General features: G+C 32.6%; 1 protein-coding gene across 1 annotated transcript in view; it reads right to left on the reverse strand.

Moving 5' to 3' along the window:
* Nucleotides 1-8,207: 8,207 nt before the first annotated feature.
* The window catches only part of LOC143227569 (uncharacterized), a 103,058-nt gene continuing 89,864 nt past the window's right edge, over nucleotides 8,208-21,401 (reverse strand). The window contains 2 exon segments of the mRNA XM_076458997.1: nucleotides 8,208-11,726; nucleotides 18,517-18,694. Coding sequence (XP_076315112.1) covers nucleotides 10,624-11,726; nucleotides 18,517-18,694 — 1,281 coding nt within the window. The 3' untranslated portion in view covers nucleotides 8,208-10,623.

Raw genomic sequence — 21,401 nt, forward strand, 5'->3', positions numbered from 1 at the left:
GGGAGGCAGCTAGTCATCGCCACCCACCACCAACTCATGAGCTACCAGCGGCGTGAGTCTGCAGACTTACTTCTGTGTCACTAGGGGCTCTTTCAAGACGAATGGTTTCACAATAAAAAGTAATATTGCTCATACATTATAACATCAAAAACAAGGAAAATGTTTCGGAATCCTGCAGATTACGTTTTCAGTATCTAGAGTAAAATAATTTATTTACATCATGACCAATTATTTTAGTTACGTACTTAAGAATGATGAAATCCTTTTATTTTCCTTTAGATACTGAAGATGGGTTCCTTAGAATTTCGAAATGTTTATCTGTGTATCTTGATTTTATAAACAAACAATGTTTTTTAACTTAAGTATTGTTGTCCTTTTTTCTTTTATTTATTTATTCCTTCTTTTTTAATGATGTTTAGGAAGATCGTCTACCACAAAACAAAACACCTGCTGTTCCAGAGTTTGTTACATAACCAACTGTTTATCTGTGGTGTACTCACCGTAGATATCTGTTCCAGAGTTTGTTGTATAACCAACTATTTATCTGTGGTGTACCCACCATGGATATTGAACTCTTACTTCTTCACTGGGATTTCGTCCATGTTTTGGAACAGAGAGGTCAGGCGTTAACTTCTTCCTACTTTTCAGGAGTTGTTGTTGTTTTGTTTGGACTATTATTGAATCCTAAGTAATAACTCTTGTTATAATGTTGCATTACTTACAGTATATTAAAATTTGTCTGTTGTCTAGTTTTAATTAACGTACCATTTTCGTGTCATTACAGTTCGTAGGTTTATATATTAACACGTATATTTTCATTAGCTTCACTTATACGTGATCACACCATTGGTCAATGTTCAGAATACAGTTATGCTTAGCAGTCATATATATACACATATAACCCTATTTTTATCATACATATAAAATCATTTTAAACCAGAGTTACGTTTTTATGTAGCAATGTTTGGTGTGTGAATTTATTATTGATGATGTTTAGAATGGAAAAGTACTTCGGACTTGTTTCATCACGTATTATGTAATTCTTTTGTTAGCTCTTCAGTTCATTTTATTAATTTTTTTTATAACATTGAAGCAATTTACCTAGGAGTCTGTCTGATATAGTTGATATGTTTGAATAATTATGCAGAAATACTGAGTTCGTTGATCACGAGGGTTCTATATTTTCATTAAAATATAGTTATGTATTTGGTCTTGTTTCTATCCCCCGCTAGTACAGCGGTAAGTCTACTGATTTACAACGCTAAAATCAGGGGGTTCGATTCCCCTCGGTGGGCTCAGCAGATCGCCCGATGTGGCTTTGCTATAAGGAAAACACAGTCTTGTTTCTTGATATGTTTTTGATACATGATGTAAATGGATATTCTACGGCTGGTATTATGTATGTCTTTATATTGTCTAATATGTTTTTTGTTTTTTTTTGGTGAAGCTCTTTGGTTGTTATCAGTTAGACCCCTGAGTTAACTCGCTTATTTTATGTTTTTTATACTGTTAATGTGAGGTATTCAGTTTAATTTTAAGTCAATTGGGCCTTTGACAGTCATACTGTTGACATACACGATAAACAGGATAGGGCTAAGTTCTTCTCATTGGGGGACACCCACCTCTGAAGTGATCACTTCCTCGAATTATTTTTACAGCAGCAATTGAAGTCCAAATTCCTGCAAACGCAGTTAATGTTTTATTTCAGTATATAAAAGAGGATGACGGGAAGAATGCCGAAACAGTGCTTTTTTGTGACCGTTAATGGTATTTTAAATAAAATTTTAATTCTATGTTATACAACGTTTATCATTGAGTTTTGTAATATATTCTAATTAATGTTTCTTTGAAGTTTATCCTACCACGGACTTATTATTCAACTCCAACTGACATTAGAAAAAAACTTTAATTATTCCATCGTTTACAAATTCAGGGTGGAGAAATAAATAAAGTAACAACCGATAGATATATATCTAATCAAGTAATGTTAGAGTATATAAATTCTGTTCAAGATGCAATTTTAAAAAAGGGAAGAATTATATTACAACCTAGAAAGAGGTTTTAGCGATATACAGGAATTAAAACGAATAACTCAACCACTTCAAAAAGGAACAGAATTTTTACATCATTGATGCGAATATACAAAAACAACAAAAGCAAACAAACAATTAGACATAAATTTAAACGAAGAAAAGTTTTCATAAGTGATACTGATAATCAATGGGAAACAGATTTAATCCATATGACATAATTTAAATCTTACAATAATAATACAAATTCCGTTAGGATGGTTTTGGACATTTTTAGCAAATGTGCTATGGCTATTCCAACCAAAGTTAAAACTAGAGAAGAAACAATAAAAACATTTAAATGAAATTCTAAAGATAGGAAATTGAAAAAGAATTCAACTCATAAAAGAACAGAATTCATTAAAAATTAAACCACAAATTATTTAATGAACAAAATATTCATTGGTTGTACTATAAACGAAGTTAAAGCTAAGATTGTTAAAAGATTCGATCGAACTTTGTAAGCTAAAATAATAAAACGTTTTAATTCTTATAACATATGGAAGCGAACTGAAGTTTTAATAACATATTCTTTGTACTTACATACCTCGTCATTATTCTCAAATAGTTATTCAAACTCATCGAAAGCACCCATTTAATTACAAACTTTTTATTAATATATGAAGGAATGTAAAACGAATTTAATAAAAATAATCAAACTAAACATATCGTCTTGTGTCGTGGTGTTTAAAATGTTAGTGATTATTAAATATAAAAGTTGAACGCCAATGTTGAAATCAAGTCGTTAAAACACATTTAGCGAAACATTAAATAAGCCTATAAAAATGTAGTACATAACAACAAAGATAATAATGTTGATTATAGCATTTTGTGTAAAAAATAGGATAGCGATTATTAATGTAAAACAGGAAATAAAACACATGAAAAAGTAAAATGTAGATTAAAGGTTTTGAACTATGAAAATAAATATAAAAGTAGGATCATGTTAATAAAATATTCCCCTGTTAATTGCGGCAAACACTTCACTCTAAAACTATAATATCAGTGAATCTGCTAAAAGTTTGTAGTGGATATCCTAATATAGAAAAACTACTAATAAAATTTCTTATCGATGAATGTTTGCTAAAGTATACAAGTTTCATAAAAATTTAATTTTTAAACCTAGGGAAAAATAATTCAAATGTGATATATGAGGAAAAATTACAAACCATCTTATAAAATATATCGCATTGATAGTCAAAGGAATTATATGAGAATGAAGTTATTTAAGCAATAGAAAAGCCCGGCAGATTCGCAAACTGAAAGTTCAGGGTTCAAATCCCCGTCACACCAAACATGCTCGCCCTTTCAGCTGTGGGAGCATTATAATGTGATTGTCAATCCCACTATTCGTTGGTAAAAGAGTAGCCCAAGAGTTGGCGGTGATGACTAGCTGCCTTCCCTCTAGTCTTACACTGCTAAATCAAGGACGTCTAGCGCAGCTAGCCTTCGTGTAGCTTTGCATGATTTTCAAAACATCAAGCAATAAAAACACCCAAGAAAGGATGATTGAAAATGTATTTAATAAACAATATTAACAATTATACTCATGAACTTTTGTTTGATGTAAAAATTATCGTATTTCCTAAAACTGGTGAGTTAAGACACTATATGTTGCAGGAGACAAAAAGCCAAGTCAAATGAAAAAAATGTGTTATATGAAATTGAAATGAGATTACCCCTGCACTTACAGTTTATCTCCATACATTGTCACGTCGAATCTACATGTAATATACTTGGACTGAGGTAAAACAGCTGCAGCGAGATGTACGTTGCATATATTTATAGATACCCTTAGCGCCAACAAATAGAATGTTTAAATTATACCGAATAATATTCCACTCCATAACATTAAATGTTTCCTTGGCTTTAAACACAAAAACGAAGAACACTTTATAGCTATTTCTAACAATCAACATACTTATCCAAAATTAACAGACGACAATTAATTAAACCACTTTCGCAACGGGCTCGATGTAATTAATGTACACGAATTTGTCTACATATTTGCACACGGTAAGTATTTGCTCTATAACTTTTGATACAGCACGTGCATCTTCAAAAACTTGGTAGAATTCTAATAAAGATTACAAGTATTTTGTGTGCAGAAAATTAGATATTTTAATGAAATATTTGTGCTAAAGATTTTTTTGGCGAAAATATAAATTAGATGGACTTATAAAGTTCAGATAGAAAAACAACTCAGAAAAAGAACTAGAAGAATGTCATACTCTGAAGATAATGAGGTAATCTAATTGAATGACTGCAAGACATCAAATTTAAATTAGGATATAGACAGAGAATGTAGCTTGGTGTAAAAGTTATGTAGTCTAACAAAAATAACTGAGATTAGTAGAATATAAATGAGTTACTAGAAAATTATTAAATTAATATGATTAGCTGAAGTATCGGTGAGAAAGTGTAGCGAGAGTTGAACAGCATTATTCGAAATTAATATGAACATTGAAGTTGCGAACTATGATTAACTGGTAGTTACATGAAACAGTGAGAGGTCAACCAACTTATCGTCGAACATTCGGGTAGTGATGAAGAAAAGGTGAACTGAAAGTGTTATTAGAAGGTACTGTTGACATTAACATTACATAACTCACTAAACTGTGCTACAACTTACATACTTTACAAAGAAAGATCAACAATTGTGGAAGATTACAAGGTAGCAGACATACACAAATTTGAGGACTTAGCTATGAAAAACTGTTATACTGAGTTGACTGATAATTAAAGCTTCCGAGTATCTTTCTTCACAAGTTTGTTGAATGGGTGAGCAAGTAAACATGTATACTGGTACATCGACTATCTAACATTAATTAGTATGAAAGGAAGTTTGATTTCCACTTTTTCAGAGAAATTTACCACTGACTCATAGATGGCGAAACTAAATTATACACAAAGGAAACCAAAGTACCATATGCATCACGGGACTACCCTGTATCACTATGTAACAAAATTTTCACTTTTTCTTGTTCCTAGGCAGAAAGGATTATTTCTAAACTGCTTATATGCCTAAAGTAAATGGAAAATACCTTTTATTTTCTTCAAACTTTGCTTTTGTGACCTGGGTAATGAAATTTTCAAATTTACCCATTTTCCAGAACATTCCAGGTAGATTCAGTGCTGAGTAGCTGATAGAGAATTTCTCGAACTTACAAGCATTTTCAAGAACGTTGTAGAACATACGAGAATTTTCAAGGACCTTTTAGAAATTTCTAGAACTTTCCACAGTAATATATATATATATATATATATATACAGGGGCTCACCACTTCAGTTTTGTTCTAGCTGCCTAAGTAAGCACATAGACCTATCTGATTTTATCAGAGATGGCATCAAGAAGCTGCAAGCATTCTCCAGACGCATTCTGCTATGTATGTGGCCAATTTATCAAGACAAGAGCGAAAAAGTACTCTGTGACAGCATCTGCTAAAATATGTGAAGCCTATAAGGCATATTTCGGCATGCCAGTCGGGAGACCCGGCATGGCCAAGTGGGTTAAGGCGTTCGAGTTGTAATCTAAGGGTCGCGGCTTCGAATAACCCGTCGCACCAAACGTGCTCGCCATTTCATCCGTGGGTGCGTTATAATGTTACAGTAAATCCCACTATTCGTTGGTAAAAGAATAGCCCAAGATTTGGCGGTGGGTGGTGATGACTAGTTGCCTTCCCTCTAGTCTTACACTGCTAAATTAGAGACGGCTAGCACAGATAGCCCTCGAGTAGCTTTGCGCGAAATTCAAAACAAACAAACAAACAAAGCCTGTCGGGGATCAAGACAAACCCAGGGCACCTCATTTTACCTGCTAGCACTGCAAGAAAACTCTAGAACGTATTACGGACAATTTTTGCTTGCTTGAATAGTAAGATTTTATATTATACAAATTTTAGACCTTTTAAATATCTTTTTGAAAGTTCTCATAGTATAGAAACAATATCACATAAAATATTTTGCATGGACCTCTTACACATTAGTTGTAGACGAAATAAATCTATTTTTCATACCAAATTTATTTTGCTCTTTTGCTTGCTGATACAGAGGGGAAAAAAAGAGCCATGAAGTTCGCTATTCCAAGAATTGGATGTGAACCCACTGACCACTCAAGCAATTGCTACTTCTGCATGGTGGACCCTTCGAAACATCGGGCTGGCGATAGAAAGCAATCTGCTGTTATGTATTTGGACCTTCTATCATCCATTGGCCTAGTGCCTTGAGTTCCCTGTACCCACTCCATCAAAGATAAAGCAGCCATCTTCAGAAGAGAGCAACAAATCAGAAGAGGAGGTCGACGTTGAAGATTCGGATTACAATTTCAGAGGTACAGCTGGTGAGAGAAACCCATACTATCCCAATCAAAGAAACCTCAATGACTTGATCAGAGATCTTGGTTTAACAAAGTTGAATGCCGAGCTTTTGACATCTCGACTCAAGGAGTGGGATTTGTTAGATGAAAATGTGCAAGTCAGATAAAGTGTCACCGACTTAACGTAAACGAAAACGTGCAAATTTGCCCGTTTTTACATAGAAAATTAACATATTTTTAAATTTCATTACCCAAGTCATAAAAGCAAAGTTTGAAAGGAGTAATGGCCATTTTCTTTACTTTTACAACATAAGCAATTAAGAAAAAACACGTACTATCCAAGAACAAAATTTGTGTTTTATTTGTACGCCCAGCTTATCATCACGGGACTTCCCTGTATCAACATGTCATTTGTACACGTAACTTATCACATACTTCCCTGTATCAACATGTCATTTGTACACGTAACTTATCACATACTTCCCTGTATCAACATGTCATTTGTACACGTAACTTATCACATACTTCCCTGTATCAACATGTCATTTGTACACGCAACTTATCACATACTTCCCTGTATCAACATGTCATTTGTACACGTAACTTATCACATACTTCCCTGTATCAACATGTCATTTGTACACGTAACTTATCACATACTTCCCTGTATCAACATGTCATTTGTACACGTAACTTATCACATACTTCCCTGTATCAACATGTCATTTGTACACGTAACTTATCACATACTTCCCTGTATCAACATGTCATTTGTACACGTAACTTATCACATACTTCCCTGTATCAACATGTCATTTGTACACGCAACTTATCACATACTTCCCTGTATCAACATGTCATTTGTACACGTAACTTATCACATACTTCCTGTATCAACATGTCATTTGTACACGCAACTTATCACATACTTCCCTGTATCAACATGTCATTTGTACACGTAACTTATCACATACTTCCCTGTATCAACATGTCATTTGTACACGCAACTTATCACATACTTACTGTATCAACATGTCATTTGTACACGCAACTTATCACATACTTCCCTGTATCAACATGTCATTTGTACACGCAACTTATCACATACTTCCCTGTATCAACATGTCATTTGTACACGTAACTTATCACATACTTCCCTGTATCAACATGTCATTTGTACACGTAACTTATCACATACTACCCTGTATCAACATGTCATTTGTACACGCAACTTATCACATACTTACTGTATCCATCGTCTATACAATACATTGTATTTACCACTTCGAGCTCAACGAACATTGTACCAAGTGTAAGGTTCAAATGGATGTTTAATTTTTTTACTTTCCCAGCTTCATTAGCAACTTTTGAAGAAAAAATAACAAAACTTAGGAATAACATACGAAAATAAAGACAACAGACATCAAAAACATGTCTCTAACTTTTCAATTTTATTTTTTGTTTGTCTCTTTTAATCACTGGTATTATAGAAATGTTGGAGAGTAATGCATTTCACACGTAATTAATAACAGAATAATGAGCTTCGATTACTTTATTGAACAGTTTTTGTTTGTGTATCATGTAGCTTTTCACTACAGGAGTGAAAATATATACACCAAGTTATTATGTACGATGTTGTTTTCTTACTGTCTAGTTATTACAGCACTGAAACTTATCTCGTGATTTGATTTCAAAATGGACTGTTATAGTTACAGGAATACCGTTCTTATATATATTGTTTTATTTTTATTACAATTATGGTTATCAAGATACTACAACATAAAGATTAATGGTGTTTAGATTTATTACCATATTCAAAGATATTTGGTTGTTGTAATCTTTTTATTTGATTACATAATTGAATACGTTTACCATGATTACATAACAGGTATTAGACGACCATATAGTTCTGCTTTCTTGTAAATTTTGATTTTAGTTAATATATAAAGTGATTACATATTATGTCACTACTAAATAAAGAATGTATATAATCTTAATAAAAGTTCGTTAACCTGAAGATGACCTAAGAAGGTCGAAACGTTGTTCCGTAGTTTATTTTCATTAATACCCATATCAATCGTCTTTAGAATACATTTATTTTCCACAAAATTGAATTACAAGGTTTCTTACCACTGTTTTCTTTGATGTATTTTTAATTATTTGATTCAAGGTCTTTCCCACAAGCTGAACAATTGTATGGTTTCTTATCAATGTCTTCTGTAGTGTATTTTCAATTAATTGTTCAATCCAAATTATTTTCCATAAATTAAAGAATACAAGATTGCTAATGGATGTTATGGCGTTTATCCTATTTAATGATAAGACAAGTAAACACAAATTTCAACAATATCGTCTTCAGCGAAAATGATGGTTGGACTTCTGAAAAGGTTACCTTTAAAAGTGGTGGATGTTGCTAATTTAACGGAGTTTAAGTGAAAGCTTGAAAAATGATCATATTTCGAAGTGTAGTTTAATTTAATGAATATTATAGCCTTTAATGTTACAAATTTAAACAACAGGCTACCTGTGCTGTGCCAACCACTGATATCAAAACCAGAGCTTATACAAATGTGCTTTTTCCAGCTGTGTATTCTTTTAGATATTTTTAAGTTGTAGTTACACACAAATTGTTTTCCACAAACTTGACAATTGTAAGTCTTTTACCCTGTGTGTATTCTTTTATTAATACTTTTCACAAATTATTTTCATTTATTTGACAACTATACAGTTTCTCCTTAAAGTATGTCTAGTTTTGTAAATTACAAGTTCATACAAATTGTTTTGCACCCAACATACAACTATAAGGTTTCTCTCTGGTGCAGGCCTCAACAAATCACAGGTGCCAGGGACACTAGAAATTTTGCTAATGGTACTCATTTAGTACTTTATCCCATTTTATTTGTACACAAGTCTGTGTTAAAAGAACTTAAATCTAAAATAGTTCCGAAATATTGGAAATGTGGAACTGTTTTCACATTCTTTGAGTCCCATACTGAACTTTGTTTCTAGGATTTTAAGTATGTTTTCAGTACTTCCTGTGTTTTTGGGAATGTAGTTCTGCAGTTGTACAGTAAATGTTTCTACTATTGCACCATGTGTAACTCAGATGGGACCAAAGACAGTTAGTTCAGGCAATACTATCAAGTGATTGTTGACACCCTGTGACCATTAATATTTATTTATTGCTAAGAAAGTAAATAACTACATACAAGTGCCTCAATTATATGTACTGATAAGGAGAAAGAAAAAAAATGCCAATAACAGAAACAATGAATAGTCAAGGCACTAGTATATCTTACTAGTTAGCCCAACAGAAACAATGAATAGTCAAGGCACTAGTATATCTTACTAGTTAGCCCAACAGAAACAATACATTATCAAGGCACTAGTATATCTTACTAGTTAGCCCAACAGAAACAATGAAAAATCAAGGCACTAGTATATCTTACTAGTTAGTACAACAGAAACAATGTATATCTTACTAGTTAACCCACTGTTTAATCTAAATAATATTTTTCCACACATATAATATCCTTGTTTTAAATTATAACCTGTTGTTTAATCACATTATCATGAAAAATTATAAAAGTTGCAAGATTCATAATAAAAGCTAAGTGAACATTGGTCATACTTAATTTCTACAAATTTTATGAATTACATGAGTACAATTCTACTTTTACAGAAAACTCTTGACTGACCATTCCCATTTTGGTTGAATGTAATCACTAACATAGATGTAAACAGTTCCTAACTTTAAGCACTTTATCTGCTATAGACACAAGTGTAATTTCTACACTATGAATTCCTATGAAAAATAAATTAAAACATTAGTAGAAATCTATGGTTGCAAATTATTACAAAACACACTTTGACAGTGAAGATTCCAGTTACCTGAAGGAAAGAAGACAACGTGTAAACCAGGCAACACCTCAACACAATCTGAAGAGGAGTCTGTGGGTAAATAATGCTCACTGTACATTATAGAAAACTGGAGGACAACTGAAGTTGAGTGAAACCTTAATGTGTAATTTGTGTTTTTGTATTCAATGTTTGTAATCACTAATCAAACTGTTGTTCCAAACTGTTTCCCACAACCTGTACAACTGAAAGGTTTTAATGTTATTTTTACCTTACACTATGACATAAATTGTTCAACACACACATACAACAGTATGAATTCTTCGATGTTAAGATTACTTACCAGTATAAATTTTATGTATTTTTAATTCACTGTTTGTTCTAAATTATACAATTGTTAGGCTTCTCACCAGTGTGTATTCTTTGATGTCTTTTTAATTTACTGTTTGTCCTAAACTGTTTTCCACACACTGTACAACTGTAAGGTTTCTCACCAGTATGTATTCTTTGATGTGTTTTAAATTCACCATTTGTTCTGAAATGTTTTCCACAAACTTCACAATTGTAAGATTTTTCCCCAGTGTGTATTCTTTGATGTGATTTTAAGGCAAAGTTTGTACAAAACTGTTTTTCACAAATTGCACAACTGTAAGGTTTCTCCCCAGTGTGTATTCTTTGATGTTGCTTTAAGAGACTGTTTTTTCCAAACTGTTTTCCACAAATTGTACAACTGTAAGGTTTCTCCCCAGTGTGTATTCTTTCATGTATTTTTAATTCACTGTTTGTTACAAACTGTTTCTCACACACTGTACAACTGTAAGGTTTCTCTCCAGTGTGAATTCTTTGATGTATTTTTAAATTACCCTTTGTTCCAAACTGTTTTTGACAATGTGCACAATGGTATGGTTTCTCCCCAGTGTGTATTCTTTGGTGTGTTTTTAATTTACTGTTTGTTCCAAAGAATTTTCCACACACTGTACAACTGTAAGGCTTCTCTCCAGTGTGTATTCTTTCATGTATTTTTAATTCACTGTTTGTTACAAACTGTTTCTCACACACTGTACAACTGTAAGGTTTCTCTCCAGTGTGAATTCTTTGATGCGTTTTTAAATTACCCTTTCTTCCAAACTGTTTTTGACAATGTGCACAATGGTATGGTTTTTCCCCAGTGTGTATTCTTTGATGCGTTTTTAAGGTACTATTTGTTACAAACTGTTTTCCACAAACTGTACAATGATATAGTTTCTCTCCAGACTGTATCCTCTTTTGTTGTGTTAGTTTATCAAATGTTTTTCCATAACTGTGTAGTTTATCATAACTTTGATATATATTACATGTTGTTAGGTTATTTATACCTAACTTTGTTTCTCCACCAATATTGTTGTTTGGTGATTTTACATCTCCTGTAACATTACCTTCTTGTTTTATAACATGATAACCAGGAACCTGACTTCTGTAACAGGTGTCCACATTGGTCTTTATATCTAAAATAAATACATAAATGATGTCACCAATTAGTTAATAATAAATATATAATACAATGCTTTAATGTTCTAATATAATCACCACCAATATCAGTATTAACATATTAAAGCTACAACTAAGTTTAATACATTATAAAAACTTTTCTACCTATATCAAAATAGCATGGAAAACATTGTTGGTAACATACCATGCTGAAGATAGACTTTTGTTTAGAAAATAAAGTCTAAAACTACCAAAGTCTACTAAAATAAAGTCTAGAAATATTACAGTAAGGTGTAATATCAACCAGTACCTTCCTGGCTTAACTGTCAGATAATTTCCAATTTGAAGTGGTTTATTATTATTACAACATAGATACTAAACACAGATCTGTATACTTAAAATTAATCCTGTCTCATATGGTTAAATAATTCTTAAAATATCACCAAGAATTTAATCAATTTTTTTTATTCTCTCACTACAGTTAGTTCAAAGTATGTCACAATGTTTTAAGAATTATTTATATATAAAACTTTATAAACTACTTTATTACCACTGCACATAAACATTAAATCAAAACATTGTTAATGAATCAAATTATAATATTATGTATCTTTTAAGTTCTTGATTTAGTAAGGAAATATTTGGTAAATCTCCTTATCATTAGAGTTACAACATTTCTTCCCTAATTAATTTATCATTCCTCTAAGTGATCATGGCAAGGTGGTGAAGGCACTCGACTCGTAATCTGAGGGTAGCGAGTTCAAATCCCCATCACACCAAACATGCTCGCCCTTTCACAGCCTTGGAGACATTATAATGTGATGGTAAATCCAACTACTCATTGGTAAAAGAGTAGCCCAAGAGTTAGCAGTGGTGATAACTAGTTGCCTTCCCTCTAGTCTTACATTGCTACATTAGGAACAGCTAGTGCAAATAGCCCTCAAGTAGCTTTGTGCAAAATTTAAAACAAAACAAACTAAGAGGTCAAGAATTGAACATAATTTTCTCATTTTAATACAGGTATTATTAAAGAAAAATAGAATTTTAAGTCTTCAATATTATTCATTTACAGAATCATAATCTAGAAAATCAGTTAGGTAGGTAGGTATTTCATGTTTTTTGGCACAGAGCTACTAGGCTATCTGTGTCAAACAAGATGTAGTATACTATAACAGTATATGGAAATTAAGGTAAAAATATGTAAAATTAAGACCCGCCAAGAAGACTGAAGCATTAAGTTCGAACTTGCTGTGAGCCACCTGAAGTTGGCCTTTCCAATCCTGGGTTCAGGTCAAAATAAAAATTAAAATGTGTGAAAGAAATCATGTGAAAACAGTATATAGTGCAATAAAAACCTTAAATTAAGTTAAAAAGACCAATGGTTCTTAAAAATGTAAAAACATGAGTAAGGCAGCCAGTATTACCTATGACATTGGCAAACCTACCTTAGAAACATGTTTAAAATGTCATCATCGTTCTTGGTTGTAACGATAGCATGATAATAAAATATGTATGATTGTGACTTGAGTGCTACACAGACCACACATTGGTGCATCAGTACCAGATAAAAGGAAGTGGTGAGTTAAAAAACTGTGAGCAATGTGTAGCCAAAACAACTTCCTCCATTCAATCTTTACAAAAACAAGATGGCCAAAGATGTGAAAGAAGGCTTGATTTGAAAAAGGTTATTATTTCGTTGCTCACTCCAGGTCAACTGCCAACTGGTGTACAGTCGGGTTTTGATAACTGGACCATAGTCCATGTATGGAACAGGGGCAGTGATGATAGAGCCACAACAGATGGACTTTGCCACTCTGTCAGCTAGCTCATTCCCACAAATACCAACATGACCTGGTATCCAAAAAAACTGAACAGAGATAGATGATAGAGAGAGATGGGCCAGTTTATTTTGGATATTGATAAGAATAGGATGGTAACTAACATGGAATGATGTCAGGGCCAATAGACAGCCGAGGGAATCAGTATAGATCAGGGGTTCCCAACCAGTGGGTCGCAACCTCCCAGGGGAGTCGCGTAGCCTTGTTATAAGTAGCTTGGGATAACATTAATTTTATTTCATCAATTACATTTTCAAGTTGCGAGTGTCAAAAGGTTGGGAACCCCTGGTATAGATCGTAGAATTCATATATTGCATAGTTTAAATATGATTCAGGACAAGAGAAATGGTATACAATTCAGCAGTGAACACAGAAACTGTAGAGGAAATTCTGTGTGCTACAACCGAACTGTAACAAACCATGGCAGAAACTACAGAATCACCTGATTTTGAACCATCTGTATATATGGGAATGAATGGACCATTTGAAAGATGGTCAGAAAATATAGAGTGATATTTCCAATCAGGAGTACTGGCCTTCCTCAGTTGACTCAAAGATAGGTCAAAGTTGGAGACAGTAATTAGCCATGGTGGAAGAGGCCAATCTGTTGATACTGCTATGCTATTCAAAGATAGACCCAATTTTTCTGATTGTGCCCATATACGAAGACTAAAAGGAACAATGACAGATTTTGTATTATAAAAAAGTGTGGCCCACTGAGGATGGAAATCTCAACCCCAAGCAGAGATGCCAACCATTTTAAATGACTGAGCATAATGATTGCAGACAGAGCCCTTTATCATTTGCAGCTACTAGGCCTGACCAATGTCTCTAAGCTGTTTACTTTTATATTATTACTATAACTATTATTATTTATTATTGCTATAGATTGCTCATTTATGACTGTGTTTTGTGTATTTAATAAATAAATTAAAAAAATTCTTTTGAAATTATGTCTTATTTAGTTCAGAGTAACAAACATACTGGTAAAACAACATTGAACATGCACAAACAGTAAGCAGAAAAAGCCTTTGTGTAAGGACTAGTTTATATCATGTTTATGATGCTTATTGTAATAGTTTTGCAGCTGTTGCAGCCTTTGCTTTCATGAGAATGTCTCTGGATGGTTGGGAGTTATAACAACATTGTCCATTTGACTACATACACATCTTGTGTGTTATAATACTGCTCAAAACTGAGGTGCTCAAGTTTGGTCTGAACTTGCTTTTGTTTTTAGTCACTAAACTAAATATCCTTTCACTGTCAGTATTAGAATGGAAGATTGTAAGAATTCCAAGCATAACCCTACACAGAATGTCATACTTCTGGTTGCCATTTCCATCCTTAACTGTAGATAGCTGAACCCAAAACTTGTCAACATTCAACCAAAGGACAGTTTCTGAGGAAGTATCAATTTGATAGTTCAAATATTGCCCTTCCAACTCGTCAATAGTGTTGTGTTCGTGTACTGACAAGGACAGGATACCCCTCTGTGAAGAAGCAAAGAGAAGAGAAATCTTTGCTGACTTTCTGTTTTGGATCAGCAACCTCTGCATGAATCAGAAGTTCATCATTTAGAGGGAAATGTTTCATCATGTAATTTGTAGCTGCAATATAGTATTTATTGACACTGGTGTAGAAGCTGATCAGGTCCAGGTCCTTTTCATATTTAACAATGTATTTCTTGGCAGCATTTCCAATAGAAACTGACTCATCAGATTTGTATAAGGATTCATTGTTGTAATCAAGTTCAGTGATGTTGCCTTCACTGGCTTGATGTATCTGACAAGTATATTTTTAACTTGTGTAATCCAAATTCTATGCATAATGTGTATGCAAGGTTCTTCTCTTTGCAATATCAAATTAGCTTGCTGAAATAAAGGAACTGCAAACTGAAGAAAAAGACAAAATAACAAGTTGTTGTCCAATAAAACTGTTAACTTATCTAACTTGCTCTACACATAACTTTTCTTGGTTACTTCCTTGTTAGCTTTTGTTTTCTTTTTCTTTTTTTCATTGATTGTCTCTTCTTTAGTTCAAGGTCAGACTGCCTAAATATATATTGAGTTATATCAAATGTTACTTTGTCTGCTTTTGGAGACTGTTGTCTTGTATCCCTGTGTGGCTGAGAGGATGTCTTGACTGTGTCCCTGTGTGGCTGAGAGGATATCCTGACTGTTAAAGTCTTGCTGCCTGACTGAGCTGCACGTTTAGATAGTTTTGAATCTAGCTTTTCCTTTTCACAGTGAAAATACTTCTTCAATGGCTTCCACATGTCAGATATTCTGTTGAGGCACACCCCAAGTGATAGCCATCTTCTGCTAACAAGTTATAGAATTTTTCTTGTTTCTTTGTCATATAATCCTTGAAACTCTTTGAAATGTTATTTTCTGCTAGCACTTTTGTCCAGATAATAGTAGATATCTATCAGTATATCAGAAACTGGGCAGGGCAGTTCTCTGGAAGTTTTCTGGGCAGCAATATTCATGAGGTGACAGGCACAACCCATGAAGTAAATGCTAGGCTGTCGTCTTGAGATGTGTCCCATCACACCTTTACCTATACCAGACATAACTGAGGCATTGTCTGAAGAAAAACTAAGACAGGTTTCCCATGGAATTTTCCTATTTGTCAGTTCGTGGTCCAAAAGCTTGAAAATATTCTCTCCCGTTGAAGCTTCTTTCCATTCTACCATTGTCAAAAGAGAACAAACAAATTTTCCAAGCAAAGGGTTTAAGATATTGTACAACTATTGGATACAGTTGTGAGTCACCACGTCTGTGGATCCATCTGTGGTTAAACTATAAACACTGTTAGTAAGTACGGTTGAAATCATTTTGTTATCTTCACAACTCAACATTTGTACAATGGCTGTAGTTTTGGTTCTAACACAGCCATATTTTTGCTATATCAGAGTCTGGGAACATTTTTCTGAATAGATGTCCTGCATGATCAGCTACAGCTAGGGGTAAACTATGAGCAATGACGAATTGCGTGAACATCACTTCTGCATTTACAATTTCATATTCTGAATTCTTACCCATAAATGTCGTTATCTGCATAGTTTTTGTCGTTGCCTCAGCTTTTTGTTAGCGAGATGCCGATTTTGTATGTCTGGAACAATCGTTTATCCTGCCATGCACCAGAGAAAAATGGATGTGACAAACTGTACAAAACTCACGACTGTCACTAACTTTTAATGCAATGACCAAATATTTTGCACTATACTCTTTCCTAAATTTTTGATCCACAATTTTAATCCTTTTAGATTTGCCAGAAACAAGACAATCTGGTGAATGAGGCCTCATTTTTCTTCCATCTTGAGAACGATTGCATTGGTGTTTCTATACCGCTTAGAAACGAGAAATACCCATCTACGGGAGCGCTGATTGGCTGACAAGCACTGATGATGTAACTATGGATTCCCCCACGTTCCCAGTATGGAGAAGCACCGCACTCAAACTATTGGTAGACGTCGGAGATACAAATATTTTTTATTATTTCAAGCACAAACATGATTATCGCAACTAGCCATTTTGACTATGTCTTTTATTTATTATCAAAATTTATTTGTATCTCACTAGAAATTTTCTTTTCACCCCTTTCAAGCCCTGGGAAAACAATTTATCACTTTATTGTATAGGCCTATATAATATATAATAATTTGGGAATTGTAACAAGTTGTAATATTTGTCTGTATGAGGGTATAGTCATAATGTATACACCAAAATCATAATGATTATGCTCAAATCGTAATGGTTGACTTATCTGCCCAAGTAAGATGATGTGGGAAAGAGTGAAGTTTGGAAGCATACATAAGAAACAGTTGCAAATGCCGAATATACAGAGGGGTCTTGAAAATCAGACCCACTTTTCACATCTTCTCTTACACATTTTGTCGATAGATCTCTCTCTATTTTTATACATTATTTATAACCACAAGGAAATCAATGTTAGGTATACATGCATAAGAAAAGCTTTAAAGGTGTTAATACCACAGTTAGAAAAACATAAATTATGATAATTTTAGAACATTGTTTAGTTTGTGTGTTTGTTATTGTTATGTGTCCTTGGGTGCATTATTTAGGTAAACAAACATTTAGTGTATTTGTACCCTTAGTATAAAAAGTATGCTTAAATGTATCCTGTTTTGTGAGTATGTCTTTATTATCATTAAAGTAACAAATATATAAAAACCAAACTTATTAGGTTATACTGAGCAAAGTAATGAATAATAATATAAGTAATTCACAAAGTGTGCTTGTGTATAGCTGGTAGATACAATAACAAACTACACATTCACCAAATAATTTCAAACTAGTGCAGGATTAGACTTGAGTGAAAGGACAATGAAACAACAAAATTAAGTATAAATAGAAATATACTCTTAGGAGCTTCGAGCTATTCATGATAAATTATAATTGACAGTGATTCTAGAAAGAAAATAATGGTAATTTGTATAAATAGAAATATACTCTTAGGAGCTTTAAGCTATTCATGATAAATTATAATTTAGCATTATAATTCAGTGAATCTAGAAAGAAAATAATGGTAATTTGTTTCTTTTTCTTTATGATGGTTATGAGGTGGGTCAAATCAATAGATTATTTATAGCCCTAAGGTAAATAAAATATAGTTTTACTGAAAAACCGTTTGATATTGATTTAGGATACCAGAGATCACTCGAGTAGAATTTGACAATTGTAAGATGAAAAAATCACTCTACACTTGGAGCAACTGAACACTAACTCCAGGTATTCAAAAGACAGGTAAAGTTGAGTGAATTTCCAAAATATACTGAAAGTTACAGTTTAGAAATTCTCATGTTTACTTTAGGGTTACAAAATTGGTTGCACCAACAAAGTTCTCATAGTTAGTGTTGAGTCAATGTCAACAAACTTAAGTTTTAGGTGATATATGTACTTACCAATTTCAACAAACTTAAGTTTTAGGTGATGTTTGTACTTACCAGATGTTCTTTCTAACCCTGATTCAATATCTCTTTCATATTCAGTTTCTGTTTTCACATTCATAACATTATAACATGAACCATCCTGGTCCTCATCATCACTGTAACTGAACTTAGAAATGACATCATCTTGTAGCAGATCACCAGGTTTCTCTGTTTTCACATGAACAGATATATTCTAGAATCAAACAACATTTGAAAGGGTTAATAGAAATAACAATCAGTGTTATCATTACATATAGTCTCCACAGTTCACTGATTTAAACCATGATGATATATCTAGTAAATCTAACATTTCAAACTTAGTTATATGTGTAAATTGTTGTAAAACTATTAAAATACTAACTTCACATTTGATTATACAGACAAACAAAACATATAGGAACAAATTTAGAGAAATGGAGTTTTATTTCTTTCAACTGTAGTTCCATATTTTGAATTCACACAAGATAAGTTATTCTACAGGAAACACTAGTAGTTATACACTCACATCTGTGCCCAAAGTATGCTAACTCATATCGACTGGATGCCTCAGGGAGGAGAGAATAGATAATGATGTCATACACACCAGATATGATGATGAAGTAGTTAAACAGTGTCACCAGAAGGCACACAGTAGAGAAGGGGCTGAGATGAAGATGTCTTCAAACATAACATAACAGTTCCATAACATGGCATCAGAGGGACCACTGCTAAACTTCTATGACAGGCAGACATGGCAAAGGAAGTTGTCAACAAAAGTGTTGCTATTTCCATAAAGTGGAAACAGATGGTATAATGGTATGATGGAGATCAGCATGATATTATACTAGCAAAGTCTTAAAACTAATAATTTAATCATTGGATATAATGTACAAGCTGACAGTCCCATAATGCTACATAAAGGTCTGAACATATGCTTTTGTCTTCAATTACACATTTATTTGTGTGTGTTTCACACAGGTGAGCAACACTGCTAAGAATTACATACAGAATCCAACTTGCATTTAACCCTTTCCAAATAAGTTAAGGATCAAAATCCATGTCATTACATTAGTTGACTTGCATTCAAAATTTCATGAAACTATGATTTTATGAATTCATGTCAGTGTTTGGGATTAAACTGTAGATCATAATTACAAATTATGGTATTATACATTATTCAATTTCTTAAAAGTAAATATAAAAACATACTTAAAATCAATTTTTGTGTGTTGTGGTATGTTGATTCCAGCACTGAATTAAATTAGACATTTGTGATGTCAAAATACAAATCCTATAGTTTCATACAAATTACAAACTCCAATGAACAACATACAAAAGCTATAATATACAAATAAGAACTTCCAATATTTTCTCTTTGCTGAAACATCACTCATGTAATGAATCAAACATAGTGGCCACACCCACCTCTTTCCACTTTGGATATGCTTCCTTACATACAATTACTTCTGTCTACAACATGTGAATAACCAATCAAGAACTCAGAAAGTCCCCCTAGCAGTTTTCTCAGTCATTTAAGTAAAATAATGTCATCTACTTCTTTCAAGAAAAGATTTCCAGGAGATAAGTTGAGTCTTCAGCCTGCTACAAATTTCATACTTTATAGACTCAAATACAACTTAGTAAGACTGATAGATTATACTGTATCAGTAGAGTTATTTATGATTTTGTTGCTTATTTGTTGGTATATAGAAAACTTAAAATAAAAAAATTCACATCCTTCACATGGGAAATTTTGAATGGCTTATCAGCCTATACCAAGCAGCAAACAAATACAAAGATATAATAGTCTTGCTTCACTTATTTATTTGTTGTTCTGTTTTAAGGAATATACATTTCAGAACCTACTTGTAAAAAGTAATGACGTATATAATACACTATAACTGGAATGTGACCATATTTTACAAAATACTAGTTCAATGAAACACAACCAAAGACAGATCACTTTGTAAAAGTCAGTTTTATATACTTGGATATGGTAACAACAGTACACATGGGCCTCATTATTATAACTTCTGTGATGTTAGCCAGCATTGGCTGAATGGTCAATATAATAAAAATAATAAATATATAATGTTATACAAATTTCTGATGTATAAAAGTATTTTCAATCTTAAAGTGAAAATTACTCTGAATGTTGGATATTCAACATTCTAATAAAAAAAAAAGTTTAGAAAAAATCTTTGATTAACAAATATTAATACTTAATTCAAAAACATATTTTATGTATGGAAGCTTTGTAAACAGCATATATGCATACATTATTAACAATCATAGTATAATTGCTGTCATGGATACTCTTAATGTTTATGAGCTGAGTGGATTCCACTTATCCTGTAATGAAAGGATTAAAGGCGTTTCTATACTTCAGTAGGATAGCATACAGGTTTTATTATTTTTCATTTATATGTGTTCCTAAAATGATAATATTCAAGTTTTCAATGCATTCCTAAAAAGATTTGATCATGCTTAACATTTTTTTAATATAAATATTGAACAAGGCAGCCAATTGTTTTTGTATGACTTAATATACATTTAACATATACTGTTAAAGTTTTAGTTTCTATATTTAAAAAAACTTTTTACAATTCTTGTCCTCAAAAGGATATTTATTTAAATATAATGCAACAGCTTAACAAGAAAGATTGCATTTTCTCTAATGTTCTTGACAAAATATTTCAATTTGTTGTTTTTATAATAAAGGTAAAAAAAATAACCAACTGATTCTGGTTTTAAACATACTGATTAGTTTTTAATTTCTATGTTTAAGTCTACTTTTTCCAATTATTGTCCTAAAAAAGATACTTAATTAAATATCATGTGCTTTCACTAGTTTGTCTACCATATAAATGTGTTCTTGACAAAATAGGTAGTGTCACTAAAGTTTCTCTGGTACAATGTTG

Source organism: Tachypleus tridentatus, chromosome 9 (genome assembly GCF_004210375.1).
Source record: "Tachypleus tridentatus isolate NWPU-2018 chromosome 9, ASM421037v1, whole genome shotgun sequence".
Lineage (NCBI taxonomy): Eukaryota > Metazoa > Arthropoda > Merostomata > Xiphosura > Limulidae > Tachypleus > Tachypleus tridentatus.